Source organism: Gorilla gorilla, chromosome 17, assembly GCF_029281585.2.
Source record: "Gorilla gorilla gorilla isolate KB3781 chromosome 17, NHGRI_mGorGor1-v2.1_pri, whole genome shotgun sequence".
In the NCBI taxonomy this organism is placed as follows: domain Eukaryota; kingdom Metazoa; phylum Chordata; class Mammalia; order Primates; family Hominidae; genus Gorilla; species Gorilla gorilla.
The window spans coordinates 60,983,441-61,002,343 of NC_073241.2; the positions used below are offsets into that span (position 1 = coordinate 60,983,441).

General features: G+C 40.3%; 1 protein-coding gene across 1 annotated transcript; it reads right to left on the reverse strand.

Moving 5' to 3' along the window:
- Positions 1–9,493: 9,493 nt before the first annotated feature.
- Positions 9,494–11,584, reverse strand: SLC25A52 (solute carrier family 25 member 52). The gene has a single exon (XM_004059304.5). It carries the CDS (start codon positions 11,393–11,395, stop codon positions 10,472–10,474), a length of 924 nt encoding a protein of 307 aa, XP_004059352.3. The 5' UTR covers positions 11,396–11,584; the 3' UTR covers positions 9,494–10,471.
- Positions 11,585–18,903: the final 7,319 nt, after the last annotated feature.

Sequence of the window (18,903 nt, forward strand, 5' to 3'; positions counted from 1 at the left end):
ATGAAAAATGCTCAACATTACTAAACATTGGAGAAATAGCAAAGACATGGAATCAGCCTAAATGTCCATCAACAGTAGACTAAATAAAGAAAATATGATACATAGTCCGGGCACAGTAGTTCATGCCTGCAATCCCAGCACTTTGGGAGGCCAAGGCAGGCAGATCACTTGAGGTCAAGAGTTCGAGACCAGCCTGGCCAACATGGTGAAACCCCGTCTCTACTAAAAATACAAAAATTAGCTGGGCATGGTGGTGGGCACCTATAATTCTGGCTATTTGGGAGGCTGAGGCAGGAGAATTGCTTGAACCCCCAAGGTGGAGGTTGCAGTGAGCTGAGATCATGCCACTGCACTCCAGCCTGGACAACAGGAGAGACTCTGTATAAAATACATATATATATACAGCATAAATATGATACATATACCCCATAGAATACTATGCAGCCATAAAAAAGAACAAGATCATGTCCTTTGCAGCAACATGGATGGAGCTGGAGACCATTAGCAAACTAACACAGGAACAGAAAACCAAATACTGCATGTTCTCACTTGTAAGTGGGAGCTAAATAATGAGAACTCATGGACACAAGAGGGGAACAACAGACACTGGGGCCTACTTAAGCATGAAGGGTGGGAAGAGGGGGAGGATCAGAAAAAATGCCTTTTGGGTACTGTGTTTAGTACGTGGGTGACAAAATAATCTGTACATGAAACCCCCATGACACAAGTTTATCTATGTAACAAACCTGCACATGTACCCCTGAACATAAAATAAAAGCTAGAAGGAAAAAGGCAGGTTATACTATCTCACTCCCTGAGGTAGTGATCTTCTCTGCCTCTCCTTCACGCATTTCGTTTACAACATAGAACTTTCCAAATTTGCATGATTCTTGTATTTTCTCTCTGTAATGCCACCTATTCCTCTCATTTCCCTCTACATATCCTTCACATCACGTATCTTCTCATTAATGCTTTTCCAATCTGTATTCTCACCCAAATTTCTTCACTACTTCCTCTTGGGAGAGTAATCTGCGTAAGAATAAAATAGATGTAATCTAGTAGTCTTTCTTATGCTGATGAGGGTTGTATGATTTAAACACATTTTATCATTCTAACATAATAGGAGGAAGAGTCATCATCTGCTGACATGACACAAAGTCTATCAGCAAGGGATTAAGAAGAGCGAACAGTCTGTTCTGTTATAATTAAAGCGTACTGTAGAGCATTTCATACCATAGTTTAATGTTGCAAATACAGCACAAATTCTGTGAGCACAGGCAGTAAGATAAGCATATTTTTATCTAAAGTACATTAATGCTATTTCCCAAGTAATTTTCAAGGGTTATAAAACTTGAAATTATCAGGCAGATTGACTGCAGCATATAAGTCATTAAGAAATTTCTTCATTATAAGTGAAGTTCATTATTAGATCCCACAATAATTGCTCTATGACAGTCTATAATTAAGTAGCACATGGAATGATGATAATACAGAGTCAGTATATTAGATGTAAATTCTCATGCACACTACAATTCCCCACCATAACAACTTAAAATGACATGCAATTGAAAACAAACTGCAAGTAGGTTGAAAACTACAATGATCCTTAATGATGTTCACTTCTTAATAAACTTTGAGAAAAAAGAATGAAATGAAACATCTTCCAAGAGCATCTTCCATTGCTCTTACCTAGTACAGAGTAGTCACTAAATAATTATTTCTCACATAATGTCTTGAGCCTCATGTTAGCTAGCCTTACCATCATTTCATTCTCCCTAGAGTAGTATTACGAGCCTCTTCTCTTTCTGGAGCTGAAACTAACTCTTCAAGGACCAACAGATTACCTAATTTTTTCCTAGTTAACTCCCCTTTTTAGACATTGAGCAATCATAGGTAAACTGTCTTTTCAGTTCTGCCTGTAATTATAGAGCTTTAGGCAAGTTTTCTGGTTTTCATATATTAAACAAGAGGGTTCAACTGGAAGGTCATAACTCTAAAGCTTTAATGTGCTACACCTTACATTATTTTGATACATATCAGGAGGTACCATGCACATCTACCTTTCTTAGTCCTCTCTTTCTCTTCCCTTTTCCTCTTACCCTTCACTCTCATGCCCTTTCTTCCCATTTTCCCCTACTCCCAAAATGGATAAAGCTAAATTTTTAACATTCACCAATACAGACCCACAGGGGCCCTGAGTTCTTCTGGGCATGAGCTCTGAGAAAGAGACCAGAATTCCTGCTCTGATTCCTAAGATAACTGTTACAAAATCAAGAATTTGCCCGGGAGTGATGATGACCGTTAATGGGATAATGGTGGGAGGGGTACGAGTCGTAAAGAGGAAGGTGGAAGTTGATAAATGCGAACTTGGGACACAATTTGACTGAACTGTAGTGCAGATCCTTAGAAAGCAGGAGAGCACTGGTTACCTCTAGCAGGTTGCCAAAGCTTCAGTAAGAACTAGGAGACAAAGCAAAGTTACTTTATAGAAATTTAATTTAACTAACTTCATGACTTTGCCTACAGCCAGCTGTAATCACATCCATTCATGTCCATGCAAAATTAAGGACATCCCAAGACTATTATGAAAAAGGTAAGAGGTAGCAAGTGTTGGAGAGGACATGGAGTAACAGGAGCCCTTGCACGCCGATGGTGGAAATATTCAATTGGTACAGCCATTATGGAAAATAGCATGGAGCTTCCTCAAAAATGTAAAAATAGAACTGCCACATGATCCAGCAATTCCTCTTCTGGGTGTATATCCAAAGTAAATGAAATCAGTATGTCAAAGAGAGATCTTCACTCCCATGTTCACTGAAGCATTATTCACAATAGCCAAGATATGGAATCAACCTAAGTGTCCATCAGCAGATGAATAATGTGGTATATATACACAATGGAATACTATTCAACCTCAAAAAAGAAGCAAATTCTGTTGTTTGGGACAACATAAGTGACCCTGGAAGACATTATGATAAGTGAAATAGGCCAAGCACAGAAAGGCAAGTTCCGCATGATCTCACTTATATGTAGAATCTAAAAAGCTGAGCTCATAGAAACAAAGAGTAGAATAGTGGCTACTGAGGCTGAGGTTGAGGGTTTGGGGGAGATGTTGGCTTAAGGACACGAAATTTAAGTTAGACAGGAGGAATAAGTTCAGAAGACTATCATACAACATGGCAATTATATGGCTGACTGTTGAACAACTTGCGGGTTGGGGCACCAACCCCACATGCAGTCAAAAATCCATGTATAAATTTTGACTCTTCAAAAACGTAACTACTAATATCTCACTGTTGACCAGAAGCCTTGCCCATGACAAAAGGTTGATTAACACATATTTTGTATGTTACATGTGTGATATACTATATTCTTAAATAAAGTAAGCTAGAGAAAAGAAAATGTTATTAAGAATATTATAAGGAAGAAATGGAAGGGGATCATCATAAAGGTCTGTATCTTCCTCATTTTCATGTTGAGAAGGCTAAGAAGGAGGAGGAAGAGGAGGGGTTGGTCTTGCTGTCTCAGGGGTGACACAGGCAAAAGAAAATCTGCATGTAAGTGGACCCACGCAGTTCGAACCTGTGTTGTTCAAGGGTGAACTGTAGTAATAACAATGTATCGTATACTTGGAAATTGCTAAGAGAGAACATAAGTATTCCTACCACAAAAAATGATAAATGTGAGGTGATGAATATATTAATTAGTTTGATTTAATTATTTCACAATGTATACATATATCAAAATATCATGTTGCACATCATAAATGTATACAATTTTTATTTGTAAAGTAAAAAAAGTAAAAATAAATTTTAAAAAAAGAAGTTAAACACATTCAGCAAGTAATGATATTCTGTAAGATGGGGCTAAGTATTTCTTCGCATTTAAAAGGAGGATTCTCTGCAAAAAGCAAATGATAAATACAGGCAGTCCTTAAATACACATAATTACCAAAAATATACAATAAATTAGGAAATATTTATTTGCTCTGTTGAACTCCCTAAACTATCAATATTTAATAAATCAAAGCTAAATTTATTAGAACTTTCTGCCAAGAAAGAATACATCCTTGACAGTCTTGGCAGCACCTCACAAGGGGAATCAGAAATAGAATACTTATAGGGCACTGAGGTCTGAGTTCAAGTGTTTTAAAACAGGCCGTTCAAGGAATGTATATATTCTCTCCCTTGAAAGACCTGTTTTATATATAGAGAAATATATATATATTTCTATAATGTATCAATACAAATTACATGTACAATATATAAAAATTGTTTATATATTATACATACAATTACATATTTAATGATACATAAAAATGTTTATATGTAAATATATGTTTACATAGTAGTTTAAGTTGGCAGTCACAGCAAAGCAAGGGTCTTGAATAGGTAAACTGTGGTTAAAAAGCAAGGGTTTGCCCAGATAAGCAATGTATTGTCTCCAATAAATTGGTCTGTGAATTTTGGAATTCAATGTATTGTCTCCAATTAATTGGTCTTGGGATTTCCTGAAGCACAGAGTAAAAGTACTTATTGGTGTGCAACCTTATGCTTTCTGAATAGGTGTTGTCGGGAACAAAAAAAGTCATGTTCACATGGGTAGTTTTCTTAGTCCATTTTTTCTTGCTATAACAGAATTCCACAGACTGGGTAAACTATAAAGAAGAGATATTTATTTCTTACAGTTCTGGAGGCTGGGAAGGCCAGGGTTCAGGGGTTGCATCTGGTGAGGGCCTTCATGCTGATGGCAACTCCCTGCAGAGTCCCAAGGTGGCACAGGCCATCATATGGTGAGGAAGTAAGAGTGTGCCAGCTCAGGTCTCTCTTCCTCTTCTTATAAAGCCACCAGCCCCATCATGGATGCTTCTTCCTGATGGCCTTATCTAATTCTAATTACCTCCTGGTGTTTCTACCTCTTAATACTGTTACAATGAGGATTAAGTTTACAACACATAAATTTGGGGGGAACATATTCAAACCATAGCAGTGGCCTATAGTCTTTTATAAGAATCGACATACTTGTAAGGTATTTGCCCTTGTTAGAATTAATGAGTATACAAGGTGAAGAGAAGACATGGAGAATCTAAGAATGGCTGAATTGTTCCACATAAGAGCAAGTGTGGAGATACTCAAATAAGAAATATGGAAACTGGAGAAAGTAGGAAGAGCTTGGCAAAGTGAGTACTGGGGAGAGAAGAGGAGAACTAGTTTGGTGGTATAAAGGAGAATGTACAAAAGAGACAATAAGACAGGAAAGAGAATGGACATGAGAGCATCTGTGAAGATTGGAACTGTGGGGAGAGGGAGAGTTATCTAAATATGAGTATTAGGAAGTTTTTGTGGGTGTATGTGCATTGTGCAATATTAATTCCCTGCTTCCAAATCCTCAAGAACTGTTTGGTAAAAACTTGCATGAAAGTCCAGTTTGTGCTTCTTCTAGATGTGTAACCATTCAGAAATTGGCTTCCAGGGGAACTGGGACATTTAGGTTGTTCTTTAAAAACAGGAAAGGTTGCCTGTACATTCCAAGTCATTCTTCAATAAATAACATGTCAACTGGCTGATTCTAAGATTACCCTGAGATGAAATTTGATGTCTAAAGTTAGAAACTTTGATCATAGTTATCAGTATAACCAGTCAAGAAGAAAAGAGACCTCAAACAGTAGGGGAAATAAAATGGGCAAAATAAAGTAAAGTTATTATATCCAGGCAGTGAAAACATTAGAGAAAAACCAAAATAACAGGTCAAAATCAGAAAGGAAGAATTATATGTTTGAAAGGAAAGAGTAGCCAAAGATTAAAATAGAATCAACATTGTAAATGTCAAGTGGAAGCTATTTCCACACCAAAAAGATATTGGGAGAAATGTGAAAGGTGAAATAAAAAGGAAAAGAGAACAATGATAATAGTTTTGTGTCTTGAAAGCCTATCTGTAGATGCCATATTAAGTGGCTTACTTGGCATTTTATTTTATTGATAATTAAAAGCAACCATTTGCAGTAAATATGTTATTTTTCAGGTGAAAGAAAAACCCAAGAGTCACTTGCCTAATGACATATAACTTGTCAGTAACAGAGTTAGAGTTTGAACACAGGTATATCTCATTCTTTTAATTTATTTATTTATTTTTTTTTGAGATGGAGTCTCATTCTGTTGCCAGGCTGGAGTGCAGTGGTGTGATCTCGGCTCACTGCAACCTCCACCTCCTGGGTTCAAGCGATTCCTGTGCCTCAGCCTCCTGAGTATCTGGGATTACAGGCACATGCCACCATACCCAGCTAATTTTTGTACTTTAAGTAGAGACGGGGTTTCACCATGTTGGCCAGGCTGATCTCGAACTCCTGACCTCGTGATCCGTCTGCCTCGGCCTCCCAATGTGCTGGGATTACAGGCATGAGCCACCGCGCCTGGCCAGGTATATCTCATTCTAAAGCTTATATTCTTCATTATTTGTGGTCTATACTGCTGGTTACTACAGACCACAAATCCAGTGTGTTATCTGGTGTGTTATTATAGAAATACATGCGTGAAGTTTACCACCATTAGCTACAGATTCTGATGGGAGAAAAAAATTTCCTTAACGCAGAATGTCAGATAGCACTATACTGACAGAAGGTTAACTAAGGCTTATGTGAACCCACAATCCTACGCATCAAACCAAAATGTAAAAGTAGTCTGAATAAACTCCCATCCCACAACTGCCTGATATGTGAGAAGAAACCCTTTTATTTATTTATTTATTTATTTATTTATTTATTTATTTATTATTTTGGGGGGGGCTTAAAAACAAACTTTATTACAAATTATCAAAAAAAAGTGTTAACTCTGAAATATTTAACAGATTTCATTTAAACTCATATGGTCATAAAACTCAAACTAACAAACAAAAATAGCATTATGCACTTAACCACTTTCAATAATGAATATTTAAGAGGAAACACTTAGAGACTCCCACACAATTTGGGAGCCATTAGGCAACACATATTTAATATTAAGCAAATACAGCATTAAAAACTAAAAATCCTCAAATTTCAAGAGATTGCCTGTTCAAGTCTTTGATATGCATTTGCACATGAGAAAAGAAATATTTTAATATTTCTTCAAATGTAATCTCCTGTCCACCCTTCATTTCATAACTGCATACCCCTCACTCTATTTCACCTACACTGAACCAGTGTTAGTTCAACATGATTGGCTTCACTCGAAGCCCTCTATATCCCATTTCATATATCCCATCGACCACCACTATTCCCTTACATGTTTGCACAGCCTTATACTGAGTATTACATTGCAACTGAGCTTGGGAATTTCAGGTATCCAAAGGTAATTATATATACGAACGACTGTTTTATTGCACAGTTCACAATATAGCCGGTGATTATACAGCCAACCATGTTAAGACGAATATCGACTATTTAGACACAAACATCAATTTTCTCCTCAACCACTAATGAAACAAGAAAGACACACACATTCGCCACCATATCAAGGTTGTGTCTACTCTGTGGTGAAGTCCTGAGGGCTCATACCACTCTTAGTGTGTTCAATACAGAATCCATAACATTTCTGGTGGCATCACACATGAAGTATAAGACACAAGACCATAAGTGTCCTGCACTCATGAGCCATTTGTGCCACATACGTAACAGAAAGGCCACTTTTAAAGCTTTTCAGATATTCAATCATGTTTGCCTTTTCAATTTCTTTATTTTTATTTTTTATTTTATTTATTTTTTTTTTTGAGACAGAGTCTCTCTGTTGCCCAGGCTAGAGTGCAGTGGTGCAATCTCAGCTCATTGTAACCCCCGCCTCCCAGGTTCAAGCGATTCTCCTGCCTCAGCCTCCCGAGTAGCCGGGATCACAGGCGTGTGCCACCATACCTGGCTACTTTTTTGTATTTTTAGTAGAGATGGGGTTTCACTGTCTTGACCAGGCTGGTCTCAAACTCCTGACCTCAAGTGATCCGCCTGCCTCAGCCTCCTAAAGTGCTGGGATTACAGGCATGAGCCACCGTGCCTGGCCTGCCTTTTCAAGGTTATTACCACACTAGTTCACACTGAAGGTAAAAGCAATAATTAGAATCTCTTATTAACAACACATTTTGACTTCAAGTTCAGACAAAGCTGTTGGTTACAAGTTCTGCTAAATTTTTTGTCAAATTTAAGAAGTCTATAGGACAACACAAAATCATCCCTGGTAATGTATTTGCAGTTTGGTCTTCAAAAGCTGTAAAGAGTAACAGAGAAATAAAAAAAATGCTGAGTTAAAACCATTAAAAATATTTATTAATAATTGTTTTTAAATGCCACTTATTTGAGATAGCAGAAACCAAAGCCTTTTCCTTAGAATTCTCACTTAGCTTGTATTTCACAAAAGAGCTTTAGAACTCAAATCTCTACCACCTGTATGGAGTGTAAAGACAAAAGGAAGCCCAACAAAACCAAAGGCCCAATGGTGTCTATTCCCAGGGCCAAGGTATAATAACCCCAGGCTAACCCACCTGCCCTGGGCTGAGTAGCTGGACACACCTGTGAGTGCTCAAAGTCACACACATAAATGAGGGTGTCAGGCACCAAGGTGCCTTTATTTATTCATTTCTCAAACTCAATTCCCTTCAAATTCTGACTCTATTTAATAGGCCAAAGGATGCTACTCATATTTATTTGGTGCCAAATTATTTTTTTTTAAATCCTTACATCTGCACCTTGACAGTAAACTGCAATATCCAGCACAACATTGTCAGACAGAGCTGCTATATGGCTATTTAGCTTTATTACCGTCTGGCTAATGCTTAATAAGTTTCATCCTTTATAGCTGGAAGAAGGATGTTCACTGTATTTAACCAGCCATAGTGCATTTAGAGGTAAACAGCTTTTATGGACTATTTGCCCAGAAACTTTCAGTAAACTACCAAGTTGAGGCCTTTATTTTGGTCAGTATGTGCACATATTCACATGCAATTACCCAGAAAGAAGAAAAACTGGTTAACAAGAAACCTACCATCATGTCAGATGCTGGAAATCAATCTTTAGCTACATAATATTTACAGAAAGGGTTTTAAGATTCATAATCCACTTTTTCAGTCTGTTTCTTATATTTCATTAGTCAATTGGAAGTGGCATGAGTTTCATCTGGAAAAAATATTTTTAAATTTTCTAATACCTTTGACAAAGAAGTTTTCATCTGTTAAGGGATGAGAATGCTATTTGGCTATTACCTACTTTTAGAGTTCAAACTAACCCTTCAAATGCCTTTATTTAGATCATACGCTCTCAAACTATCTTATTGTTTTACTGACACAATGGTAAAACTGGGTTCCCAAAATGTCAAAACCCTAATGGAGTCTCTATTTCCAAGAGTAAAATAAAAGACAGCGAATACTATGGGGTGAAAACTATCCTGAGCCTTTCCACCCCCCGCCCTCCACTCTGTAACATTTAGAAACTAGGGGGAAAAAAGTGGGATTGCATTAACAGACTTACAAAACAAAATGTTATGGAAGTGTTTATTTTTTAAAAGGAGAGTTTTAAGAGAACAGGATGCTTGAATATGACCAACTCCTACTCCACGGGAAAAATAACCACAGACCTTTGCTGAGATGGCATCAATAACTCAAAGAAACCAAGCTAAACAGAATTTGATCTATACACAATATGAAAACTTCTTAACAGGATGGAACACCTATAACAAAATTTAAGTCCCTTCATCTTTCAGCAATGAAATAAGTGAAATTAACATAAGAATATTTTGGAAGGGTTGAAGGTCACGGTCAGAATCAAACAGAAAACTTTCAAACCTAGAAAGCAAAACGGGAACTTTCATAGCTCCTTGATCTACCATATCTAAATAGAAATAGTATAATGACTATCCAATAGGTGATTAGTTTCAAAACTAATACAAGCAATGTATCATGAAAAGCCTCTACATAATAAGCTGTTTTTCTTCTCTGTTCTGCCCCTTTGTCATATGCTTGAGCTTAATGAAGACTATCCTCTGCAGCTGCTCCTGAGGGCACAGAAGAAAGCAATGGAGTAACAAAGGAAGCCTGAGGAGCCCCTGGCCCCTGAGGACCTTCTCTCTGGCCCGTCATAGCAACTTATGTTTTAATGCAGGAGATTTCAAGACTGGTTTGAGAAAAAGAATCTTATCTTGGGGATTAGGTTCCCTGTCAAAGGCCATCAGATGGACAGCTATTTACCAGACAATTAGCCTAAAGCTCTTAGGTAATGATAAAAAAAAAAAAAAAGAAAAAGAAAAAGAAAACAAAACAAAAAAAACCCTTATATTTTCCTATTGGAACCTTTTATTCTGTTTTGTTGATGCCTAAGGAAAACAGCTTTGCCCGTAACTCACTGTGGCCTGGAGTTATGACACGAACTTGTATTTAGCCAATTAAGAAAGAGGCCAAACTGCATTCTTCTTAGAAGGTCTATTCAGTTGATAAATGGCACTTAACTGATGGTTTTTTTTCATATAAACTTTAACAAGAACTCATAAGTTGCATTGATTATGCCCCAAGAGATAAGGGACCGATGGTAATTCAGATGGGCACCTCTGAAAAGATTTATCAGTTTTCCGTCCCGTTCCAGCCAGATTTTTTGGAAAACCTTGGGGAAAGACTGAAATTCCCCACCAATCTGAGACTGTATGCGAGTTTTTACAACATTAATTGGAAAACACAAGAATCCCAACATGGCACCCAATAGACCTCCACCGATAAAATCATTGACCAAATGAGCACTGTGAGTCGTTGCGGTAGGCAGATGCTCCTTAATGGGACCTCGAAGGCCGAAAAACAAGACATTGCTGAGTCCATTCCGGAAAAGAATGGGCACCAAGCCTCGATAATACTCTCCAATTCCATGACATTTCAGTGCCTTGAAAGCCTGATAAATGTTGGTAAATTTGTCATGATGCTTGTGGTCTTGAAGCAATGTCTGAACTCTTTCCAGTGGAGTGAAAATTGCTTCTGTTGTCCCTGCAAGCACTGCCGCCACGCCACGGGTTGCAAACTCTGGAGCACCGACATGCTTGCGGAGAAGGCAGGATAAATCCTCATACAGACCAAACATAAGTGCAAGTGTAGTTGTCTTCTGCATCAATGGGGGAAGGATTCCACGATACAAATTTCGAAATCCATCCCTTCTCAACTGAAGTACTGCATCCCGGGTTTTGATGCCATACAGCTGTTGTCGAAAGAGGACCTTCTGAACGGGATATGTGATTGTGACGTTGTTGAAGGCTGCACAGCAGCCACACAAGTCATGCTTCATTTCACCAACATTTGTAATATGAGGTGATATATCTTGTTTTGAAGATGCAAGTATTGGTGGCCTCTTTTCATGAGCTTCTGAATCTATCATGTTGCTTAAGATCTTTTTCATGAAGGGCATTTTTTAACCTGTGACATCATCTGAGCCTGGAGTTTGGCAGGATGATAGCTTTGTGATAATGTTCCCAATTTCTTCCATTGTTATTGTTCTGTTAGGTTCTCTCTTCCCGAGTCCATTTTGATAACTGGATTTCCGTTCTCCAGGCGTCCATTTCCCCAACCCATCGCCGCCGGCGCCCCGCAGGACGGCGAGCAAGCCGGGACCTGCGCAGGCGCAGACCATGACCGACCCCGGGGCGGGGGCGCAGCGTGACGCTCTCGGCGCCGCTGGGATCCGAGAAGAAACCCTTTTAAAGCAAGCATGGCAATTTCTTCTAAATAAACTGGATAAAATTAAAAACTCATTCATCCAAAGATCCTAAAAAATCAACAAATTCCTAAATATTAAATGGTATAGACACAAGTGTTTCTTAAATCACATAACCTTCTCCACGGACACTGTGAAGATGTGTTGCCAGTGGCTTCCCTAAGAGAGTGTGAAACTTTTTAAATAGTGTACACATACAAGAAAAGTGGATTTTAGTGTAATCTTGCAGAAGAACAAAACAAACATGGTATCTAAGAGTACAAAGGCACAAAAGTTGAAATTTCATAGTCACTCAGGCTTTGGAGTACTGTATTTTCTTGAAAGGGAAAAAAGTAGGCCAGGTGCAGTGGTTCACACCTGTAATCCCAGCACTTTGGGAGGCCAAAACGGGAGGATCGCTTGAGGCTAGGAATTTGAGACCAGCCTGGGCAACATAGCAAGACCCCTGTCTCTATCCAAAAAAAGAAAAAAGAAAAGAAAGAAAAAAGTAGGTGGTAAGGAGAAGTAAGGAGAAGATGAATTTTTTTTTAAAAAAAAGTTCTGTATACCACATGAAATTTTACTGGGAGGAGAGTGTCTGAGGTTTTCAGCGGCATAAATTAAATAACCTTGAAACCCATTTTGCTCTAGGACTACCCATGTGTTTTCTAGAGTAACCAATGTGTATATTCCATGTATGTGAATAAGAGATGAAAGGAAACAAAAATAACTTCCCTTCCAGGAACAGTGGAAGGCTTCAGCCAACAAAGTAGGTCACAGCATCAGACTATATTGCCTGCTGATGTGTACTGCCTAGTTTTTGAATAGAATCAAATGACAGCTTCCTTGAGATTAAATGACAGTTTCCCTGACCATCATCTTAAAGCACGCCTATGGTGGATCGCTCTAGAATGAACCATAAACCCGAAGTTCTCTTTAAGTTTTAGTGAAACGAAATAGTAAAAGCTTTTCATGGAAGGAGAAAGGAGTCTCCAACATTTATACTGATTGATTTTGGCAGCAATGACTTTCATTAGAAATGTAATTGCTGGGTATGCAAAAATTAGCACTGTTGGGGCTAGAGAGATCTTTGTTTTCCTTTCTTTTGTTTTGTTTTGCTTTTTTGCCTAATATTGATAGTGTTTTCTCCGTTTTGCCATAGCCCTTCTGTCAAGATGCTGGCAATCAGTATATCATGAAAAACAGACTGCCCTTTCTCACATTTATTGAAGAGAGATTCTCATGATCCTGTGGTAAGATAACAATTGCTTTTTTTCAATCCATCCTCCACACTGCAGCCAAAACTGCATCTTAGTAACAAACGTGAGCATGTTTTCCCTCACTTAAATCTTTAAATGATTTTACCTTTTACCTGAAGGACAAAGGTCCCCCATGGTCTGACGTTTTCCTACCCTTGGCGCCATCTGCCTTCACATTTCTAAAGGCACCTTCCGTCCCCGCCATATCAAACTACTCGGGGTCTCCAGAATGAAGGATAATGTGCCACCTGACACTCCTTTGTCTTTATTCGGTTATTCCCTCTGCCTGAAATGTCCTTACTTCTAGTTCCTACTCAGCTTCTGGAAGCCTTCGCTAACTCCTCAGTCCAAATGAGGACCCCCTTCTCCACAACACACCCTATACACACTGTGAGTGTGGCACGTGTCACACTGTACAATGTCCACGATTCACAATGCTGAGGGCTTCTTGAAGACACAGTCCAGTTCTCATTCAACTTTATTCCAGTTTGTGTCCCCAGTGTCCAGGCATCTGGTTAGGTCTCCAACTGCTTAAGAGTGTAAAGAGTGTTGATGAGTTCTGTATTACTCATGGGTCTTGGTTATAAGAGCCAAAAATACCATTCCAACTGACGCAAGCAAATCTAGGGGGTAAGGAAAGGAGAAGGAAGAAGGAAGAGGAGAAGGAGGTAAGAACTCAGGAAAGGATTAAAAAAGGTGGTATCTGGGCAACATTTAAGGCAATTTTCCAGCTTCTCTCATTTGCACCAGTAGGAGTGGGCCATGTGGCCACAGAGGAAAACATTTCCGAATACCCTTCTGGATCCTGCTGATTTTGGGGGGTACTTACCTCCTTCTGTCCTCAGCACCCAAGTGCCAGATGAGGCAAGTGAATTCCTTTGCAAGAGAGGAAACAAAGGCAGTTTCAGTGAGAAAATGACAATAAAAAGTGAAGCGGGGGGAGAAATGTATTAGTTCGTGTAATGAAAAAATTGAGAAATCCAGAAGTAGCAATCACTTTAGGCATTGCTGGATCCTAGAGGTTCAACCACCATCACAAGTACTTAATTAACATCCCTCTCCACGTATATATTTCCCAGCTATACAGTCCTCAGTTTTAACTTCATTTTCAGTCAGCTCTTTCTACAGAGTAACATCCTACCTGAAGCTTATTCTGCTAATTTAGCAACTGAAGGATGAAGTGCTTCGCTTTCCCAACAGTTCCTGCAAAACAACCCTAGGATTGAGTCTCATTGCAGTTAGTTGGTCTGAACCAATCACTGGGATCAGGGGGATGGAAAATGATACTAATCAAACCTGAGTCACTTGCCTCATCCTGCACTTGTCAGGTAAATGGGGCAGAAGGAGGTAAACCTCCCATCCCGCCCACCACCCAAACCACTGGGACCTAGAAAGGTATTAGGAAGTGTTCCCCTCTGAAGCCACACAGCCCACTGCCATTGGTGCAGATGAGAGGAGCTGGAAAATTGCTTTGGCAGTTCAGCCATTGCCACCTTTTTTTGGTCCAAGCTTGCAGTTTCTTGGGCAATGTAACTATACGGTTTGAAATCAGGCAACTCGGGCAGGCGCGGTGGCTCACACCTGTAATCCCAGCACTTTAGGTAGCTGGGGTGGGGGATCACCTGAGGTCAGGAGTTCAAGACCAGCCTGGCCAACATGGTGAAACCCTGTCTCTACTACAAATACAAAATTAGACGGGTATGGTGGTGCACACCTGTAATCCCAGCAACGTGGGAGGCTGAAGCAAGAGATTCTCTTGAACCCAGGAGGCGGACGTTGCGGTGAGCTGAGATCACACCATTGCACTCCAGCCTGGGCAACAAGAGTGAAACTCCATCTCAAAAAAGAGAAAAAAAAAAAAATCAGGCAACTCTACTGACCGATGGCCCAAGTCAAATATGTTTGGTCACAGTCCTAGATTCCAGACCCTTTATTGTGGGATTTTTGTCTCAGCACAGGCCCTAATGCTCTGCTATCCCACCTAGTCCTCAACCTAGTGTTGTCCATGCTGGCTGCCCCAGGGCAGAACCAGCACCCTTAAAGCACAGATAACTTGGCCCTTGCCCCTTGGTTATGTCTGATCGGTGACTCTTTACAATGGAGACCATTGTCACCCTTCTCAGGCTGCTAAATGTCTGCAAGATGTTTGGGAGAAGCCTAAAAGAACAAGAATGAAGCTTCTCTCTGACTCCTATCTTATCTTCTGATATGTTTTCCACACCCTAGGCTTTGTGAGAAGTAGTATTAGTTGATGACAGAGAACCCCACTTTTCAAGTCAGCGAAGCTCAGAGACATCTAATCTAACTTTCTATTATTTTATTTATTTAATTTTTTTGAGACAGAGTTTCATTCTGTTGCCCAGGCTAGAATGCAGTGGCACCATCTTGGCTCACTGCAACCTCCACCTCCCAGGTTCAAGCGATTCTCCTGCCTCAGCCTCCCAAGTATCTGGGACTACAGGCACATGCCAAGACACTTGGCTAATTTCTGTGTTTTTAGTAGAGATGGGGTTTCACCATGCTGGCCACACTGACCTGGCCTCAGGTAATCCCCAGCCTCAGCCTCCCAAAGTGCTGGGATTACAGGTTTGAGCCACCACGCCCAGCCAGGGACATCTAACTTTCTAAGTTGATGGCTGTAGGAAGAAAGGGCCTCCTGTAGCAAAGCTGTCTTTTCTTCCCTTGCTGCTTTCAGATTGCCCATTTCTAACAAAACTTGTTTTTCTGGTAGGACCTAACCGAAGGCTACAAAATAAATTCATCTTATTCCATCAGCCTGACATTTTTCTACCATCTCTCTTTAACTTTCAACTTCAGTAGCCTCATGGTCAGAGCACCAAGAGAAAATAGGATAGTTTCACCACTGCCTTGCTATTACTGCACAACAAAATTGCCAGCTTCCTGCCCAAAATCGAGAGGTCCTCACTGCCCCTATCCCATCTTGACTGAGCCAAGTCTCTATTTGACAGTCTGCAACATGTACTCTCTCACCTCCAGATACGAATTTAGAAAGTGTTCAGAGTCTTGTATTAATTTGTTCAGGCTGTCATAACAAAGTACCATAGACTGGGTGGCTTAAACAAAAGGGATTGATTTCCTCACAATTCTGGAGGCTGGAAGTCCAAGACAACCGTGTTGGCAGGGTGGGTTTCTCCCAGGGCCTCACTCCTTTGCTTGCAGATGGCCACCTCATTGCTTCATCCTCACATGGCCAACTCCCATTCTGTGTGTGTCGGTGTCCTAATCTCCTTTTATAAGGGCACCAGTTATAGTGGATTAGGGCCTACCCTGATGAGCTCGTTTTAACTTTATCTCTTTAAAGATCCTGTGGAAATACAGTCACATTTTGAGCTACTGTAGTAGGTACTGTTAAGACTTCAACATATGAATTAAGGAGACACAGTTCAGCCCCTAGGAAGTCTTTCAGTGACAAAAGTGCTGCTCAAACTGGCTTGAGCAAAAAGAAGGAATGCGTTGTCTCCCATAACTGAAAAGTCAGTAGGGATTGGGCTAGGCTGGATGCAGGGTCATATAACGTCAGCACGAGCCATTTGTCTCTTTTGATTATATTTTTGCGGATTGGCTCTTTCTGTGGTACAGTGATGGTTGGAAACAGCTCCATGTGTACAAACTGTTAGTTTGGCAATGTTGTTTGATATAGGTTCGCTTTACATATAGTTCCAGAAAAGGCTTAGGGTGGAAACTCATTGACCTAACTGGAGTCACATGTCCAACAATGAACCAGTCCATATGGCCAGAGGAATGAAATATATCAATTGCCCATACCTGAATATCAAGCCCACATCTAAAGAAAAAGCATCAGCCCATCCAAACTAAGTGAGCTCAGACAAAAGGCAGTAATGTATAGAGGTTAGCATCAGAGAGTCTGGAATTTGACCCCTGGGTTCAAATCCACACTGACCAACTGTGTGACCTTGGGCAAGTTACTTAACCTCAATTTTGTAAAGCAGGACTATAGGAAATCCAACACCTATAATAACACGCCTCTGTATTTCTTACTGTGCAAGATTAACAATGTACTTTCACTTTTTCTTTTCTTTTTTTTTTTTTTTGAGACAGAGTCTTGCTCTGTCACCCAGGCTGGAGTGCAGTGGCATGATCTCGGCTCACTGCAAACTCTGCCTCCCAGCTTCATGCCATTCTCCTGCCTCAGCCTCCCGAGTAGCTGGGACTACAGATGCCCACCACCATGCCTGGCATTTTTTTTTTTTTTTTTTTTTTGTATTTTTAGTAGAGACGGGGTTTCACTGTGTTAGCCAGGACGATCTCAGTCTCCTGACCTGGTGATCTGCCCACCTTGGCCTCCCAAAGTGCTGGGATTACAGGCGTGAGCCACTGCGCCCGGCCTACTTTCACTTTTTCTTGACCACAAGTCAAAAGTCATTTTAACCCAAAATGCCCTTAATCAGAAAAAAAAAGCAACAACTTTGGAGCCTTCTTGATATTCCTAACAGGAGAAGAAAAAGCAAGGAAAGGAAGAAAAAATATATCCATTAGAATGTTTTTGACAGCAAGTAATAGAATACCTGCTGAAGTGGTATAACAATAAAAATATTCGTGTCTCACTCACCAAGAAGTCAAGAGGAGGGCTACCCCAGAGGCCACACAGTCTTAGCAATGTCAGAGCTCTGACTCCACATCTCTGCCATTTCTTTGGCCTTCCCCCATGCAACGTGACAGCTGCAGAAAATCAAGTATAATGTCCTCTGATGACACTGTTCAAACTTGAAAGGAAAATAGATTTCTCTTTGTAACATGTTCTTCTTTTAGATGAGAGGAAGACATTTCTTTGGAGCCCCTAGAAGACCTCCTGCTACATTTTCTCTGTTGCATGCCCACCCCTAGATCAATCACTGGCAAGGAGAATAGAATTACCACGTTAGCTGAGACCAGCCAGGGCATATGGCACTCCAAACAAAATTGGTGTCCTGTTAAGAGGAAACAGGAGTGGCAGATGAGGAGGTAACCGATGGTGTCTGCTAATGACACAGAATAAGAAAAGAAAGGAATGGAGAAAGAAATCAAAAGAACCAAGAAAAACAGTGATATACAAAGGAGGCAGGTGGATGAGACCACGTGTGCTGCGGAGGAAGCATAGCATCCTCTCCCTCAGACACTCTTCCTTATCATCTGTCATCCATCAATTTCTCAGTAGCATTGGGGGCATTTATGATTCACACCAAAGGCAGCACAGCACAGTGATACAGATAAAGCCCTGGATTAGCATGTTAGCTGTCTATTGCTATGCTGGGGCTCAGAAAATAGTACCCCAAAATAAAGGACTTAGATGCAACCTCAGAAGCAAACATTTTTCTTTGTTCTTCTCCTCCCCTCCTGTCTCTCAGTCCCATCCTCTCCCAAGGCTAGCCATAGAAACTAGCATTCCTCTTCCCCAAGGTGGGTCATAGAAACCAGAGCCCCTTTTGGTCAAAGTCAGCCATAAAGCCTGAAAATATCACGCTAACTTTCCCTCCATCTTTCCATGTAAAAACTGGTCCTAGGGAAATTACCTGACCTAAGTTTTTTGACTGTAGGTCGTTAAGATCTCCATTCCAGAGAGGGCCCTGCCCCACACCCAGGAGGAAGGAATGCTGCTCAGAGAGGCCAAGAAGAATCTAGACGGGCAGGCCTTGTGGGCTTTCCCCACTCAGTCTATTAACCTTAGATCAAACCCTTTTTGTCCAATCATATTCCCATATGGATGTCTATATTTTGTTGAACCTAAGCATAAAAATGGACAATGTCTCCTGTATCTTTGGGTCTTCATTCTGAAGGCTCATGTATACACATGTTAAAGAAAGATGTATGCTTTTTCTCTGACTTAGCCAGCAAGTCAGAGGTGGCTTTTGGCAGAAGGCCTTAGTTCTTCCCCACAGGGCCTCTTCAAGGGGCTGCCTAGGTTGTCTTGCAGGCTGCTGGCTGACTTCCTCAGACTGAGCGATA